Source organism: Trematomus bernacchii, unplaced genomic scaffold (assembly GCF_902827165.1).
Source record: "Trematomus bernacchii unplaced genomic scaffold, fTreBer1.1, whole genome shotgun sequence".
Classification (NCBI taxonomy): Eukaryota; Metazoa; Chordata; class Actinopteri; order Perciformes; family Nototheniidae; genus Trematomus; species Trematomus bernacchii.
Window position 1 is genome coordinate 1512896 of NW_022987469.1, and position 17529 is coordinate 1530424.

At 42.4% G+C, this 17529-nt stretch overlaps 1 protein-coding gene and 1 non-coding gene across 2 annotated transcripts; both read left to right on the forward strand.

Annotated features, from left to right (window-relative positions):
- Nucleotides 1-17226, forward strand: LOC117493515 (casein kinase II subunit alpha). The gene is made up of 13 exons (XM_034144116.1): nt 1-179; nt 3324-3615; nt 3711-3822; nt 3909-4010; nt 8101-8151; nt 8407-8466; nt 8721-8804; nt 11104-11214; nt 12882-12983; nt 13473-13573; nt 13724-13872; nt 13955-14044; nt 15797-17226. Exons 2-13 carry the CDS (start codon nt 3515-3517, stop codon nt 15907-15909), a joined length of 1176 nt encoding a protein of 391 aa, XP_034000007.1. The 5' UTR covers nt 1-179; nt 3324-3514; the 3' UTR covers nt 15910-17226.
- On the forward strand, nt 8176-8312 carry LOC117494112. Its single transcript, XR_004557051.1, has one exon. It is a non-coding gene; the product is annotated as a small nucleolar RNA SNORA57 (small nucleolar RNA).
- Nucleotides 17227-17529: the final 303 nt, after the last annotated feature.

A 17529-nucleotide genomic window follows, 5' to 3' on the forward strand; every position in this document is an offset into this window, starting at 1 on the left:
CACGGCCTCCGTTGCATTACTCGAGGACGTAGGTGGCGGCGGCAGTCAGCCATATTGTCTCTGATACAGCAGAAATCTCACACTTGCAGACACACCGGAGTCGGAGGGAGGCGAGGACCTTTGGCTTAAACAACATCAGCTAACTGGGAAGCCTTTCAGTCGTCGAATTGATCAAGGGGGTAAATATCCACTCCATGTTCCTCTACTGTAGATAATGCAGACTCCAGTTCTCTCTGGAAGCTAGCAGGGGAGCACGTTAGCCATGCTAATGTTAGCGGCTAGCAGCTCGGGCCCGCCTAGAGCCGACAAGTTGCCAACACCTTCTGCTCACAGCAAAGCTAACACAGCCGGTTGTAGCCCTGCTGTAACGTTATTCACTGTCAAATAAATATAGTTTCACCACTGTATGCAAACATTGGCACACACCCAACGTTAGGTATGAATGTACCGTTACAGTTGTTGTTCGAATGTCGACATAACGTTAACGTTGTGGCTGTCGCATAATTCCGAATCAATAACTGAAACGATTACGTTTGATTTAACCTTAGCCAAACTGTTTGAATAAGGCTAAATTAATCATTCAGCATCGTGACACTCGATGCAAGACGACCGAGGGAGCTTTTGTAAAAGCTAAGATTTAATTGAATCTAGCGATGGTTTCTCTAACGCTCGCATGATTAGATGAATGCCGAATGAGGATTGAATCCGGAAAAGGAATTCATTCAGGTAACATGAGCTTGTCTTTAAAGCAGTTATTTAATATGATTCAGTATATTCTACTCCTTTATTACCTTAACCTATCACGGGTAAAACCTTCTCGTTTGTCACTTGAGGAAAAAATACATCTCTGCCATAAATCTGTCTTTTACCGGCGTATTCATTAGCAAAATACCTACATGAGCCAATGCTGTATTAGAAGACAATAGATTAAATATAAAAAACTGCTAAACACAACTAGCTAACGGTAGGGTTTGAGTTGACTGTAAATGTGTAACGTTATAGTAGCTACTACGCAATCGACCTATAGGACGATACACATTGCGCAAATTGGATCCAAAATCTGACATGATATCTAATCACAATACCGATTCAATATCGGTATATTGTCCAGCTCAAGACACAACCCAGGCGCATGACCCAGGTGAAGGCTAGCCTCAGGCCCAGTTCCTCCTCACAGCAAACGCCTGGCACAATGCCTGTATGCTGCAACCATCCGCCTGTTGGACTGATGCTCCTTCTACCTTTCTCATGAACATCAACTCAGGATACTACGGAGCCCCCTAAGGCAGTGGTTCCCAACTTCTTCTTTTTTTACCAAGGCACCCCTGAAAATATTTCTCGACCCCAAGGCACACCAACTTTTCTTAGATTTAAAAACCACTTCAGAGCTTAAAGGTGGGGTAGGTAAGTTTGAGAAACCGGCTCGAGATCGCTAGAATTTGAAAATACAGAACCGGAGAAAATCTGCCACTTCCTTACAGAGCCCCTCCTCCAACACACACGAACGCGCACATGACCAATGAGGGCACGAGATAAGTTTGTGCACAGATGGAAGGCTGACAGGCAGGTAGGCCATCCAGTTATTTTAGACGGGCCGGCTAAAATGATTGGTCGTACTTTATACAGTATTACGGCTTCCACAGATTACATTTTTTTTATGGATTTTTTGTCAAAGCACTTAAGATATTCATTGCTATCGGGATGTTAAGAGCATTCCATGGAATATAACAAAAAGTGTATCTCGAGCCGGTTTCTCAAACTTACCTACCCTACCTTTAAACTAAAAACAATAAATACACCATAAATTGGTTTTCAAATGTGTATTTAATTGAATAGAACATTTTATAGAACAAATAAAGTGTTCACACATAATAACAAGAACCAGACTAAAAACGTCAACACCCTATGATTAACTCAATATTATAAACAGGCCTACTAAGTAGGCTCTTTTGTTTTGGATGAAAATAGTAGGCCTACCTGTGTAAAAACACGAATACATATCATTTTCTGAGTTATTATTTTACATTTGGATTTCAAGAGAGGTAGGCCTATGATCACTTAAATTTAAATAATAACTTAATATAATTGGAGGGATGAAACAATGCCCTCTGACCTGACTGTGGTCATGTGACTCATCAACCACATCCCAAATATGAAACATTCTGCATTTCGCTATCCAGATAATACTTGATTTTGATTGACAAAATCTATAATGATCATATAAAGGTGTGCCTTTACCTCACAGAACCTCTCAGTCTGACAGGAGAGAGCTCTCTTCCACCTGGTTGTAGAAAAAGCTCCTTATATTCGTTAGCATAGCTAGCTAACCAGATGCAATAATCCCCGGTACCGCTCTCTTTCTCTCTCGCTCGCTCTCACAAAATACGCTTGTAATACACACACACACACACACACACACATACACACACAGAGCCACAGCCGAGCTTGAGTGACACACAAAGACCCAGAAGTAGTTGTACTGTAATGTAGCATATTGTTTTCGATGGCGTTATTGACTGTCTGATCAGTATGACAGATGAACAGATCGCCACTGGGCTTTCAACTAAAGACACAGCCACGCAAAAACTGCGGCATGTGTATGGCTTATGGGTACTGCAATTTTTGCAGTCCTTTTCCGGTGCGTTCCGGCAGCACTACACCACGTGATGACACGTTATGCTCGTGTTGTGTTCAGGGAACCTGTCCTTGGCCAGGAAAAACAGGCAGTCGCTTGTTTAATTCTGTTGCGGTCTAGATTGCTTTAATTTGTTGTTTCCTTCTGCGCTGCGCTGCGCTGCGCTGCGCTGCGCTGCGCTGCGCTGCGCTGCGCTGCGCTGCGTGCATGGCTTCCTTCTGCAGTTAACGGGGAGACGAGCTCTGGCGGCGGTCTCGTTCAGGATCCGAAAATACAATTTAAATATTTTGCACACTTATTCCACTTATTCCTAGTGTGCCACTGGTTACGGTACCGCGTGCCAATGGTGGCACGCGTGCCTATGGTTGCCGACCCCTGATCTAAAGTAATCATTGACTGTCTCTAAGTCACTTTGCCACTTTAGTTTATCTCTTCCAATCAGCTTGAGCTAGTCTATCATCAGCCAGCTCAGTGTTTTCCTTGCTGTCACCAAATTGTTTCGCCAATAAAGGGGCAGAGAAAATCAGATGACAAGTAAAATGATTTATTGTTTGTGTGTTTATGGCCGTCATGCACTGGTGTTATTATTTGTGGATTCTCTGTTGAGAAACTGCTGACACCTCTATCAGTAAAATAGAAACATTCAAATGTTCTAATCCATCATTTCCTCTCTCACCCTCGTTTTCAGCTATCCCACCGTGCCCCTGGTGGCCCCTTCCCCCGTCCTCAGGCAAAGCCCCCCCCCAAACCCTTTGCCCTGTAGGGATCAACCCCTTCACCCCCTACTTTCCCTCCTCTTCCTCCCACCCATCCTCCCTGTACTCCAACAGTCTTCCGCTGCAGTGAGAGTCCCTGACCATCTCTGCCAAGCTGTCGGACATGTCAGGACCCGTGCCGAGCCGGGCCCGAGTGTACACTGAGGTCAACACTCACCGGCCAAGGGAGTACTGGGACTATGAGTCCCATGTGGTGGAATGGGGGTAATCACCTTGCAGACATTAAACAACTTTTGCAGTATGCGGCTCGACAACTCTTCAATCCAGCTAATGTTTTTTTTTTTTTTTTTCCTTCACAGGAATCAGGATGACTTTCAATTGGTGCGTAAGCTCGGACGTGGCAAGTACAGCGAAGTCTTTGAAGCAATCAACATCACCAACAATGAGAAGGTTGTGGTGAAGATACTCAAGGTAAATCCTTACAGAAAGAAGCTCTGATTTATGATCACATGCTTTAATTCAATCTGCCTAACTCTGCCTCCCCTTTTCCCTTTTAGCCTGTGAAGAAAAAGAAAATCAAGCGTGAGATCAAGATTTTGGAGAACCTACGTGGAGGTCCTAACATCATCTCCCTCATCGATATTGTGAAAGACCCTGTAGTAAGTAACACTTCACACTTTGGTCATAACTGCAGCAAAGGCCATATTTAATTGATATGTTTGTTTTCAACAAACTTATGTTGTGTATGTTGGGGGTTCTGAAATATCGTCACTGTACCAATAGCGAGACGAGCCCGCCACCTGTGCAAGGTTAACCCTTTTGCTTGGGAAGTATGTGTCTGTAAGTACTGAGCCAGCTCTGGCTGTAAGCTAGAATGTCTAAGCAGTTTAACACCCTTATATTCCTATGTTGTGTCACGACTCCCCAAATAATGGACTGTTAGTATATTGCTATATAAGATGCAGGAGTTCACAGGTCTTTCACACTGCAAAAATGAGACTATTGTATTCACTTTAACCTAAAACACCTATGAAACGCCATCAAAATCTATTAACCTCAGCACAACCAATGATGGTTTGATCATCACATACATTACAATTATCATATATTAGCCTTATGTTGATTAAGCAAAGCATGTCACCTTTAGAGGGACAACGGATTTCTTTCAAAGTTTGAGGATGCTCAAAGGTTTATTATTCCTTTTATAGTTAACAAGTCCCAGGAACAAAGCAGGGGAAGTCAAATAATGTAGGAACTAAAAGTGCCTTTTGTGCTTTACAGTTTGCGTTTCATGTAGCGCAAGGATTAGTCAAATTAGATAGATGACAGATAAAAAACAACTGTCGCATTTCAAAAACAACGGTCAGACCCCAGGGGATGATAACATCCTCATCCTTTACTGATGACCGACGTTTGAATGGATTATTGAAATAAAGATAAGGAGAAATGCAGAGGTGGAAATAGGAAAAGAACACCTGTGCCCCATAGCATATTGTATTCTTTACAAGGATACTATTTATCTCCCTCAATTCATTGTGCCCAGAGTCGACACAATAACTCAATTAACAGAAAAGCAATTTACTAATTTGATAAAACAGGCATTACATTTTCTTGTTTCAGCTTCATTTTGTTTATTACTGTAATGTATAAATGTTCTTGTAATCTTTGGGACTGGCCTGGTGAGGATATGAAGTTGAACTTGTTGAAGACAATAGGCGCATTCACACCGCAGTACTTTTTCCACAAAGGTTAATGAGAACTTAGTTCATCAGAACTCTTTAGTTCTGATGAACTAAGTACAGATCGCGTTCACACCGGAATAAGTCCCTGGGGGAGGATTAGGCAAATAAAGCCGATGACGTCACTTCTTCTTCTTCTGCTTTGGGTTTACTGGCAGGCCGCAAACAACTTCACGGCGTATACTGCCACCCGAAGTCCCCGGCCGGAAGTCCCCGGAGTTAGGGACTGGCTTCAGTAGAAGCTGCTGGGACTCCCAGCAGCTTCTACTGAAGCCTTCCGAGTAAATCGCCAGAACGCCGACACCTCCTCATCTCTACCGCTCCCATGTTTTCTTTTGTGTTGCCATAAGTTAGTCTCTCTGCGTTTGTGCGCTGGGCTAATGCTAATGCTAATAATGCTAATGCGAGGATAATAAAATGGCGGCTTCACAAAACCTTTTGGGAGTTTTACGGGGCGTGGTTTGCATTCCGCCCAGCCAATCAGACATAGGAACCTTTTTATCCCACCAAAGTACCTGCTCTCTAGCAGGGACTGAAAAGGGGGTAAAAAGGTTCTGATGAACTCATTTTAGTTCCGGCTCTTTTTGGTGTGAACGTGACATTTCAGAACTATATCGGAACTAAAGTGGGAAAAGTACTGCGGTGTGAACGCGCCTTATGCCTTTTTTCTAAATTAATTCTGGGATTTAATTGTAAAGTCAAACGACTGATTTCCAGATTATGACAACGTATCCACAGTAGGGTGGTCCTTAGTGCCATGTACATTTTCAAATTCATTTATTTGAAGCTCCAACCACCGGAATTCGTTATGATAGTCAAGAAAACTCTCCTGGTGAATTTTATTCAAATTCCAACAGCATTTACCCCTCCCTCATCAACCTTGAAGTTTAGCCTCAGTAGGGTGGTCCTTAAAATTGAAAGTCGAAAAGTCTAAGCTCCAACCCCTATTCCATTAGACAAGAAAACTCTGCTGGTGAATTTTTTTCCTCAATAATAATAATAATAATAATAATAATAATAGCTTGGATTTATATAGCGCCTTTCATGAGGACCAAGGTCATTTTACAAAGAAGAACAGGGCAAAACAAACATAACAAAACAAAAGGCAGTCAGACAACCAGTCAGACAGACAAAACAACAAATAGATTAGGGGCCATAGGACTTGGCAAACAGATGGGACTTGATGGCCCTTTTGAAGGCGTCAAGCGTGGGGATGTTGCGGATCTCCGCAGGGAGAGCGTTCCAGAGGGTGGGGGCTGCCACACTGAAGGCTCTGTCCCCGAAGGTTCGCAGTTTGGTGCGGGGGGTGGTAAGCAGGCCAGAGTCTGAAGACCGCAGGTTCCGGGGTGGGGCTTGTGGGTGAAGGATGTCCGATAGGTACTGGGGGGCAAGGGCATGGAGGGACTTGTAGGTAAGGAGGAGGATTTTGATTGATATGCGGGACTTGACCGGCAACCAGTGGAGGTGGATGAGGGTGGGAGTGATGTGCTGCCACGGCTTTGTATTTGTGAGTACCCTAGCAGCACAGTTTTGAACATACTGGAGCCTGTCCAGGGTTTTGTTGGGGACCCCAAACAGTCACTTGCCATTGTAGTAGTCCAAGCGGGAGGTGACAAATGCATGGACTAGGGTTTCGGCAACCGACTCCGAGAGTGACGGTCGGAGTCTGGCAATGTTCCTTAGATGGAAAAAGGCCGATTTGGTCACAGACTTGACGTGGGAGTGGAAGGAAAGGGTGGAGTCGAGGATGACAACCAGGTTGTGGGCTTCAGGAGATGGGGAGATGGAGCAGCCGTCAACCTCGAGGATGAAGTCACCAACCTTCTGGAGCAGCGCCTTGGGTGCCACAACCATGAGCTCTGTTTTCCTGCTGTTTAGTTTGAGATAGTTGGAGGACATAGTCTGACAACATTTACCCCTCCCTCATCGACCTGGGCTGCCACACCAGCAGCACGGTGCTGCAACTGAGGCTAAACTTCCAGGTCGATGAGGGAGGGGTAAATGTTGTCAGATTGAGGAAAAAATTCACCAGGAGAGTTTTCTTGACTAATATAATGATTTCTGGGGGTTGGAGCTTAGACTTTCTGACTTTCAATTTGAAGGACCACCCTAATCCACAGTTGAGGAAGCAACCTTTCTCAGACAATTTTTAAAATAGTGCTAAAACATGTTGATTAACTGACTGTCCTGATAGTTCTTCCTTCACCTGGTACCCCTTTTTGTTATCATTACTGGAAAATAATTCTTTATTTGTATTTACCTTTTCAATGTAAACTTAAGCACTCGTATACTAACTAAGGACTGGCTTATCTAAAGCCAGTTGAGTAGCACTTGAAATGTTTTGGCTCTATGAAACCTAATGTACTTATATGATTCTGTTTTCTTCAAGTTTGTATCTTCTTGGTCGAATGCACTTATTGTAAGTCGCTTTGGATACAAGCCTCAGCTAAATGTAATGTAATGTAATCTGCTGCTTAGACAGACAAAGCAGTTTGGGAACATCACGTGGACTCTGGCAACTTAAGAGGCTGATTTAATAGAAAATAAAACCATCAATAGATAGTGAAAGTGGATTGGTTGATCGCAGCTCTAGTTCATACTTTAAGCAACACATGTGGTTATGGTCAACAGACTGTATTTTTGATTCTAGTGTCACTAATGATATTAGCGTGTTAAATGAACAAACTAAACACTTACATAAGCACTTGCATCAACCCAACAATAGATCTGTTTGGATTGGCCAGTGACAGTGGTGGGATGTTGACCGTCCACATGCTGGCTAAGTTTCCTTGCGTACTCGTGTACAGCTACAGAATATAAATGTACATTTGGAGACTTGGTCATAGTGTTGCTCACATTGTGGCTTCCTGGTTAGTTTAGGTTTGCATTAGAACAATAGCTAATACAGTGTTTTATGTCCAATAGAAATATTTAACCAATTGTAGAAATTGTTGGCTAAGACTGCAACGCATTAAAAAGACAAATATTGATATTTAAATGTTTATTTCAGTCCCGGACGCCCGCCTTGGTATTCGAGCATGTTAACAACACAGACTTCAAGGTAAGAGCTAAACAAATGTGGACACCTCCTTTCTTGGCATGCTCGTTGTTTTTCTGTACACGTGTGTGTTTGTGATGGAGGAATATGAAAGTCCAGTTCTATGTCTTCGGTGCCAGAAAGTCCACCATCTTCTGGTTCTATCCTCAATAACTGGTACACTTCCACAGCTGCCTGTGAGTCATGTATGACTGTCTCATGAACGTGTGCTGTGTGTTTATTGTAAGACATTACTAATGACATTGTTTTGGTCTCCAGCAACTGTACCAGACTCTGGCAGACTATGACATTCGGTTCTACATGTACGAGATCCTAAAGGTGAGTAATGTTTCAGCCATCTTTGTGCTCATTATCTTTAACCTCTAAATGTCCGGAGGATGTGAAGCATTAAGTCCTTAATCAAGACTGTTTGTCATTGATATTCTGGGGGTTTGTACAAGCTTGGGTATTTTGGCAGAAACAGTCCATTGTTAAGGCAATCAAGATTGTGGGTTTAGTCTTGTAGGCATCATCTTCTTGGAATTTTTCTAATGAAACCTGTGACCAACAAATAACAGTTTGTTTGTCTGTAGGCCCTAGACTACTGCCACAGCATGGGAATCATGCATAGAGACGTGAAGCCACATAACGTGATGATTGATCATGAACACCGCAAGGTAAGTGATGAAGTCAAACAATGTCTCGCTTACCTTAGCAAAAGAGTGATTCAGGAATGAGTCCTAAAACCTAGACTTGACTTAACATTTTAACACTTCTGGTTCCCTCGTCTAAAAGTGAACAGTTTTTTGAACATGTTTTTGGTTAGAAGCCTGAAATTAGGTCTTTGGTTAACACAAGCTGAAATGATCACGTTTTGTTTTAAACCCAAAACCTACCACACTGTTAAATGTCTAAATAGTGTTAATTTCTTCAGCTATTTTTTTATTAAGTTTTAGTCTTAGTCCTGTGTTAAATTTCCGTTTTAGTCATATTTAGTCACCTTCATCCTGTTTTTATTTAGTCAAGTTCTAGTCGACTAAAAGTCTGAGCATTTTAGTCTTATTTTAGTCAAAGAAAACTAATTATTTTAGTCTACTTTTTGTCCATGAAAACTGTTGAGTTTTTTTTAGTCATATAGAACATTTCAGTCAAACTAGTCTAGCCAAAACCAATAATTTGTCATTTTAGTCAAACTTATTTCACAATAAGATTATATCTTGTCCTTATTTGATGAAAAACACAGGTTGAATGATTAAGAATGCAGCTTTGCAGAGAGTATCTGGTCAGGTTTGTGGTGTTTTTACCAGCTGTATTATGGCCACATTGCTTCCCTTCTGATAAAACAATGCATTCGCTTTTTTTCTCCGCCTCATTGTAGCGAAAATGGGCCCAAATATCACATCACTTTTTCGTTGTCTGTCATTTTGACGGACAGGATCGTAACATTTACGTCATAATCCATTATTACCCGTTGAGTGCACAATGTATCACTCACTCGCGCTGACGGGGGGGGGGGTGGTATTCGGTTAACGCGAGTGCGACCACTGCTCCCAAGCCCTGTTGTTGCCATTTTATTTTCTGTTAAATAAGGTTAGTTAGACCATGAGTTAGACCCGAGTCTTCCTGACAGTTCACAGTGTGCCGCTGCCCGGTGTAATTCAAATGTACCGCCGCGCGCAGCACAGACACACAGCTGCTGCCCAGCCGCAGCACCGGAAATTGAACTGCTGGGAGAAAAACTGACTATCAGAGATGTAACGTTATCTTTGATAATATTTCGTCTCCTCATTTTTCGTCAACGAAAGTAAAGAGAGATTTTGGCATAGTTTTTATTTAGTAAACTACATTTTCGTCTCGTCACTTTTCGTCAACGATATTGCATGTTGATTTCGTTACAGTTATTGCCGTCTCGTCATCATCTCGTTTTCGTCATGGAAAATAAGGTCGTTGACGAACATATTTCGTCATAGTTTTAGTCAACGAAATGAACACTGTCTAAAGCTGCTATGTGTCATAAAACAGCGGTTGCTAATAAGTGACTTAATGTCGTCACGCTGAACACCTTTAGCTTATAGGTGGCTGTGAAGTCATGTGATATTGTGTGTTGATGGCCTAATGTTTTTACTTTTGGTGATTGGATTTGCACTTCAAAAATCATTTAAGTGCTGAATGGAGAATATCATAAACGCTTCTGGCAACAGATCTCATTTTCTGCCTCAATCCAACCCAAAAGTCCCATTGCCTTTTAATTAGGGCTGTGCGATTATGGGAAAAATCATAATCACGATTATTTGGGTCAATAATTGATATCACGATTATTAAATACGATTATTCATTGACTTTGAAAAAATCAATTTATTGAACTTTAAAACAAATAATAATTTGAACAGTATCTTTTTAACTGTTGATTTCCCTGAGCGTATAATTAAACTGAAAAACCAATACAAAAATAAATAAAATAAATTATACATTTAAATAAATAATATCAAAATAATAAATACCAATAAACAAGATCAACAAATATTTTGGAGCGCACTTCCACAAGCTACTAAAAATATAGAAATATGATAAATACAAATAAATTAGACTAAAATTAATTAGATCAAATATGTTGCAGTGCACTGTCACAACCTAGCAAAGCTAAATAATTGTTTTTTCCGATTATGTTGTTTTCGTAATTGTGGCAGGCCAAAATCGTAATTGCGATTAAAAATACGATTTAATTGCACAGCCCTACTTTTAATTGAGGGAGCCCATGTGATGCTAATTTCTGGGTATACAAAATGTGTAATCTCTGCACTGCTCTAAAAGATGATGATTATTGCTGTCCTGAAGCTTTTTGTCTATTATGTTTTCTTTTTCCCCCCCATTGACTAGTTGCACTCATTATTTAAGTAATGCATGAGAAATAAGTAAATGTCCATTTTTTTGTATCTTGTGTTGGACAACAACTAACTGCTTCATATCTGTCTGTAGTTGCGCCTTATCGACTGGGGGCTGGCCGAGTTTTACCACCCAGGACAGGAGTACAACGTCCGAGTGGCCTCCCGCTACTTTAAAGGCCCCGAGCTCCTGGTGGACTATCAGGTACAGGGGGGGCGGGCACACTTTAGTTTGAGCTGACATGGTTACATTACATATCATTTACATCCGTAGGTATCCAAGCGGTGTCTTAATGATCTGTTACACATGTAATCTGAGACACTGCTCTTCACTTTTCAGTATTTTTCTCCAAACCTACTGACCTTGAATTTTTTGATATTTTATATCTACACACACACGTACCGGGTCCGGCTGCGACGCGGTTTTGTTCCGACCTCCTACAGCGTCAAACCCCACCGGGCGCGTTTCAGAAGCGGAGCGTCTTGCGTGGCGGCTCGCAGTTTTGGTTGATTTGGGCATATTTCCTGGACAGGTTCATTTGTACAGACTAGGGATGCTCCGATCGCCAATTTTGGGGGCAATCGCCGGAATCAGTATCGGCCGATCACCGATCCGATCGAGTGGGCGGGGCCTATGGGGATCTTCCATTTAAAGTGATGTTTAAAACTCAGTTAATGGGGCTCATTCACTGGCGCTTCCACAAACAACAACCAACATAATTATTACATTCAAATGATGTACATTATTCAAGTTTACATTAACTTTGGATAATAACATGGGAGAAATGAGCGGAAGTGCTCTCTTTTCCTCTCTCCCTCTCTCTCCCCCTCTCTCTCTCTCTCCTGACAGCCTGTCAGTATCTCATGCAGCTCACTGATCCAGTAATGAGTGACCCGACAGTGAAGAATAAACGTATTTATAACTAGTTTAGCTTGTTCCAGAGGTAGATAAAATAGCTAAGTGTGTTAGGTCTAACTCTTAATGTGTGTTCTGCTCCGCTCACCGGTCCGTCACAGCGGGTGGAGCTGCAGGATCTGCTTCACACACACGTTGCATACCGCTATTTTATTGTCTTTTTCGGACACCTTAAAATACTGCCAGACTAGTGAAGCCATTTTGGCGAGCTTGTTTTGCCGCGCACAGAGAAAAGTGTCATGTATTTTACATCATGCGATCAGCTCTCGCGATTGGCCTTTTTAGAGAGCACCGATCGATTGGCAGAGAGTGAGTATCGGCCGATATCGATCGGCGGCCGATCGATCGGAGCATCCCTAGTACAGACAAAGTTAATAATAATTGTAATATTCCAGTTATAAACGACATGAATCAAAGATGTGTTGCTGTATTTTAATGGTAAAAAAATGCATTCATCATCATAATTATTTATATAATTTACACAGTGCCTGTAAACCGGAGGAGAACGCTGGCATTTATTCTCCTACTTGAAAGACTACGGGTCTGCAAAATTAGTTTATTTTGGGGATTGAATGGATCCACTTCCTGCCCAGCGCTATGCAACGCCTCGCGTCAAAAATAGACGAGCCGCCTATTTTTAGCGGTGCCCAGTGCCGAGGTGCTTCTGAGCCGCAACGGGGTGCGTCTGTTGGAAACACACGCATTGACTAGAGTGGCCACGATCGCTGTGCATGGCGCGGCCGTAACGCGGCGCAGACGGACCCGGAGGAATACGGGGGTTACTGTGTGTGTGTGTGTGTGTGTGTTTCAGAGGTATCATACATGTTCTGTGTGTTTCAGAGGTATCATACATGTTCTGTGTGTTTCAGAGGTATCATACATGTTCTGTGTGTTTCAGAGGTATCATACATGTTCTGTGTGTTTCAGAGGTATCATACATGTTCTGTGTGTTTCAGATGTATGACTACAGTCTTGATATGTGGAGCTTGGGTTGTATGTTGGCTAGCATGATCTTCAGGAAGGAGCCCTTCTTCCATGGCCATGACAACTACGACCAGGTAAACACAAAGCGGGGTTGGCTGATGGGGCAACATTTGATTTAAGAAAACAAACAAAAATCTGTACCCGCTAACCGCTGGGCCATAGTGCTCAGCTGTGAAACCTCTTGCTTTCATTCCGGTGTACATGCCGCTGTATGCACTTTTTTTATCTTCTTTACTTGTGGCTCACTTACTTAATATTTTTCAGTTTAACTTGTTCAATGAAATGAAACCTCTTAATCTAGTAAATTTAAACTGGAAGGAGCACTTCTGTCTGTGTGTGACCCCCCCCCCCATGAATGCACGCAGAGCAATTCTCCCATTTCTGTAAAGCCACAAACAAATGTATTTAATAGACGGCAACAGCAATATATGAACCGTGCAATTTTTCCATGAACTCAATATTTTCAGTCACCGACTGGGGTCAATGTAGATTAGTGTGCTTGAGGGTTACACAGTCTCATACAGAGCTGACAGACTGATGTATCCTTGTTTGGGCTCCTGTAGTTGGTGAGAATAGCCAAGGTTCTGGGGACTGAAGACCTGTACGACTACATCGACAAGTACAACATTGAGCTGGAACCGCGCTTCAACGACATTCTGGGGAGGTAAGGGCTGTTACTGCTGACTCAGGACGGTGTCTTGGACAACCTATTGCTTTCTTTCCATCAACCCCTATGTTAACTCCATATTTACACATTTTGAGCAAGTCCAAATGATAAAGTAACAGTTGGGTTCATCCCTGCTTTTTCCTTCAGGCATTCTCGTAAGCGATGGGAGCGTTTTGTCCACAGTGAAAACCAGCACCTGGTCAGCCCCGAGGCTCTGGACTTCCTGGACAAGCTGCTGCGCTACGACCACCAGGCCCGGCTGACGGCCCGAGAGGCCATGGACCACCCCTACTTCTGTGGGTGTTCATAAAAATGAAAAAACAATCCGTAACAGTAATGACAAAATAAGTGATTTCTTTATTTCTGTTGTTCCTGCAGTCCCCATTGTGAAGGATCAGTCTCGTGGGGCCGCGTCAGCCAACCTGGCCAGTGGGAACACAGCTGTTAGCTCATCCAGCATGATCACTGGTGAGCACACACACACACACACACACACACACACACACACCAACCAAAATGTGTTTCTATTGCTGAAATAAGATTGTTCCTCATGTTGTAAACAATATGTCAATACTTACCTCTACCAACTTACTGAGATCTTGGATAAGAGTTTAACAAAAGTATAGCAAGTGTTTGTTATTGGAGCAAAACTACAAATACTTTTTAACCTGTTAAGCCCCATGCCCCCACTGGCGGGGGCATGACGCAACATCTGGCAAGAAACAGCGTCTGAGGGCTTCTTAACATTTAATAAACTATGAATGTGTCATACCCACCTAACGGGAAGAAACTCAGCTAACTGACGATACGAAACAAAACAGCGAGAAAATGCTAACGCACTCACGGTAGAAATACTTTGTTACTTATCGGATCTGCACAAACAAGATATCAGATTAAAGTTGATATTCCACAGATTCTAGAGGTATAAGTATCATCACTGTTCGACCAAAACTCGCGGCAGCTCAGGCAAACCCAGACAACACACAACGTAGCTTTACGGAGCCAAAACGGCAAATACGTCTTACCTTTGCTGTTTTCTGATCAAAAGTTGTGTTCAATGGCATTAAAACGATAGAAACGCTGCTGAAGGTTAATCCAATGTGTCTGTGTCACTTTGAAATGATTACTGATAATCCATCATTCCATTTTTGTCAAAAACTGAGATTTCATATTAGCTGCTATGAGAGCTATGAGCAGCTTCCGGTTTTGGGCAAACTGTGTACGCATCACTCTCACTCATCAATGGTAATGTTTAGATGGATTTAGGAACTTCCCCTCGATTCTATTGGCTCTAACGGTTCAAAAGAGGTGTCAATCATCAAAATCGACCGATGGGTTCCAGAGATAGGTCAAATCCACCCAAATGACCCCAGAAGTGTTTTTTCTTTGCTAAACCTCTCTAAAAAGGTCAAATGTCACTTGTTTTGCATCAATCTTGACACAGGGTACTTATTATATATTATAGTTTGGATTCCTAAAGCTTTTAGTCTACCATCCCATCATTCAAGGGTGGTTTTCACTATAAGTCATGTTGTTTTTTTGGACGGAAACTATAATTTATATATTTTTGACTATGTTCAATCTGAATTGACTTTAAAATAAAAACATCTATATTGATTCTGACTTTTCTACATCCAACTCATTGCTTTGAGAAAAAAGATGATTAATTTACCCCTTTTAGAAGTGAAGATATAGTCATTTGTTCTGGGAATGTCATTTTCGAGCCTGAGACCTGAAAAACAGGCTCAAGGCTTAACAGGTTAAAGATGTGATTAGAATGTTTCATTAGTATTAGCAAACACATTAGTAATAGATGCCTGAATAGGGGCCCAGCTGCAGTTTCTGAAACAGATTAGGAGTTGTTCTGAGAGTTTGTGGTGGTGAGAGATGCGTATAAAGTTACATAGTTTGTGCAAACAAATCAGCTGTAGTAAAGCGTTGTCATTCATATTTATAGGCTAATAGTTTAAATAGACATTTTTATTTTTAAGAACTAGATGGACATCATATTGAAATCTAAAATACATCATCGCAGTAACATGTCCCTCATTGTCCCGTACAAACCCACTCTGTGCCACATGTGGCACCTGCTCATCCCAAGTGTGGGTTTTGGTTCATTTTCTTTTGATAGGGTAGTCCAACCCACCCTCTCTGCCCATGTGACGGAACACACAGTATTAAGTATCTAACCCCCCTCGTGGCCCCCCTCTCTTCCCTCAGGTATCTCTGCCTTGCCAGTCTCCACTGCCCTGGGCCCCCTCACCGGCTCCCCGGTCCTCTCTGCTGCCACCACCGTCCTGAGCCCCCCGGTGCCCGCCGCGGCCCCGCAGTGACATCTCACCCTAAACAATCCCCCCTTCGGCTCTCCCAAGTCCTCCACCACCACGGCTGGGGGGGGGAACCCGACAGGTGCCACTCGGCCAGCCCCACCCCCCCACATCCAACCTGACTCTGTGACCCCGCTCACCAACCTCCCAGCTGCAGGACGCCGTCGCCTCAGAAAAGAACGATGTTTTTCCGTTCCTCTCCTGAACTTGTTACCCTGACATCTGAAATGAATGTTCTGTGTAATTGAAATATACAGGTATTCCTTTGATTTTCCCACAAGCCGTAGTGTGCTGAGTCTGAGAGCGCTGTCATCCACAGCTGACTCCTGTGTGATTTAGTTTGGCTTGTGAAGGAAGTGGTCAATAAGTACGGCATCAGAAGGCAAAGACGTGTTGGCTATCAGGACCAAAAGGATCATCCTGTATAGTTTACTGCTGCAGCGTCAGCAACAGAACAAGACCTGATGCGCTGTAATCCTCTCCCGATGAGTGTACCGCCCTCCAGGTCACAGCATTTTGGACGTTTTTGGTGCTGTTCAGTGCTCTAGGTGTTTGTGAACACAATGACACTTTATCTGCCTGAGTAGTTTTGTCTTGCCTTTCTTACCAAACCAGATCACAAGTCTTCTTTTGATATGCGACTCTCCGTCAAGTCATCCGTTAATAATTAGTTTTGTATAGCTGGTTAAGGTTTATCACCATCAAGTGGTTTGATCGGCTCTAGTTTTGTACTAGGGTCTTTAAGGAGCCAGGTAAGGTTCATTCAGGTTCTCAAATGTGCTGCTTTCCAGTTCCTTGAATTACTTCAAGTGGCTTTTCTTGAATTACTTCAAGACATAACCAAAGTTTACTCAGTTGGTTGGAAGGAGAGACTGACCAAACCTAGTTGTGTGGGAGCTCCTCATGGAGACACTGAAATATGGGTTCTAGTAAATAGGATGACAACATGATCCAATAATCCTCTGCAGGTGACTGAAGTGCTGTTAGTGTTGAGGAAAGGTCACCTGTGTTATGTAGTGACAGGAGTCAGAGCGTTTACTGGCTTTCATCGACATGTAAAGAGAGTTATTGGAGTTGAATAGCACTTGAAGTGTTCCCAGTGTTTTAGTGCCAGATCTGTACGTTTTAGACCCTGCTGTACATAAGCATTTTTTTTCTCATTTCAAAACCTGTAAATGCAAATAAATCCGAACATGTGTACATTGACCTGAGAATGGAGCGGTTTGAGTCCCTACATCACTGTATATATTTGTATGTCCCTATGTAGAAGACTAGTATTTGGAAATATTTGTGTAAATAAACACGTGTTTTATTTATCAGGTACATCTGACTGATTTATGTCTGTCATGTTCATACAGACCTCTCACATCACTCGGTTCAGGGATGCAGTTTCCAAATTATATATTTTTTAAACGGTTTTAGTTCAGTTTTTTGGAGTGAATAATTTTGAATGTACTTTTGAGAGCACTTATTAGTTGCTTTAAGTATTCCTGCTGTCCATGATGGCGTAAGTAATCCTCTCCTATGAGGAGCTAAAAGGGTTAAGTGGAGTTAAAGAGTTATTAGGTCATCTAAGCCTTCTAAGCCTTCAACAGTCTTGAGTTAGACAAAACACCAGTAAAGCAC

Excerpts from the sequence above, each read along its gene's own strand:
- LOC117493515 (XM_034144116.1), top strand. The coding sequence starts at position 3,515 with ATGTCAGGACCCGTGCCGAGCCGGGCCCGAGTGTACACTGAGGTCAAC. Across the intron at positions 8,152-8,406 it reads TTAACAACACAGACTTCAAG|CAACTGTACCAGACTCTGGC; the intron begins GTAAGAGCTAAA and ends TTTGGTCTCCAG. Across the intron at positions 13,574-13,723 it reads TTCAACGACATTCTGGGGAG|GCATTCTCGTAAGCGATGGG; the intron begins GTAAGGGCTGTT and ends TTTTTCCTTCAG.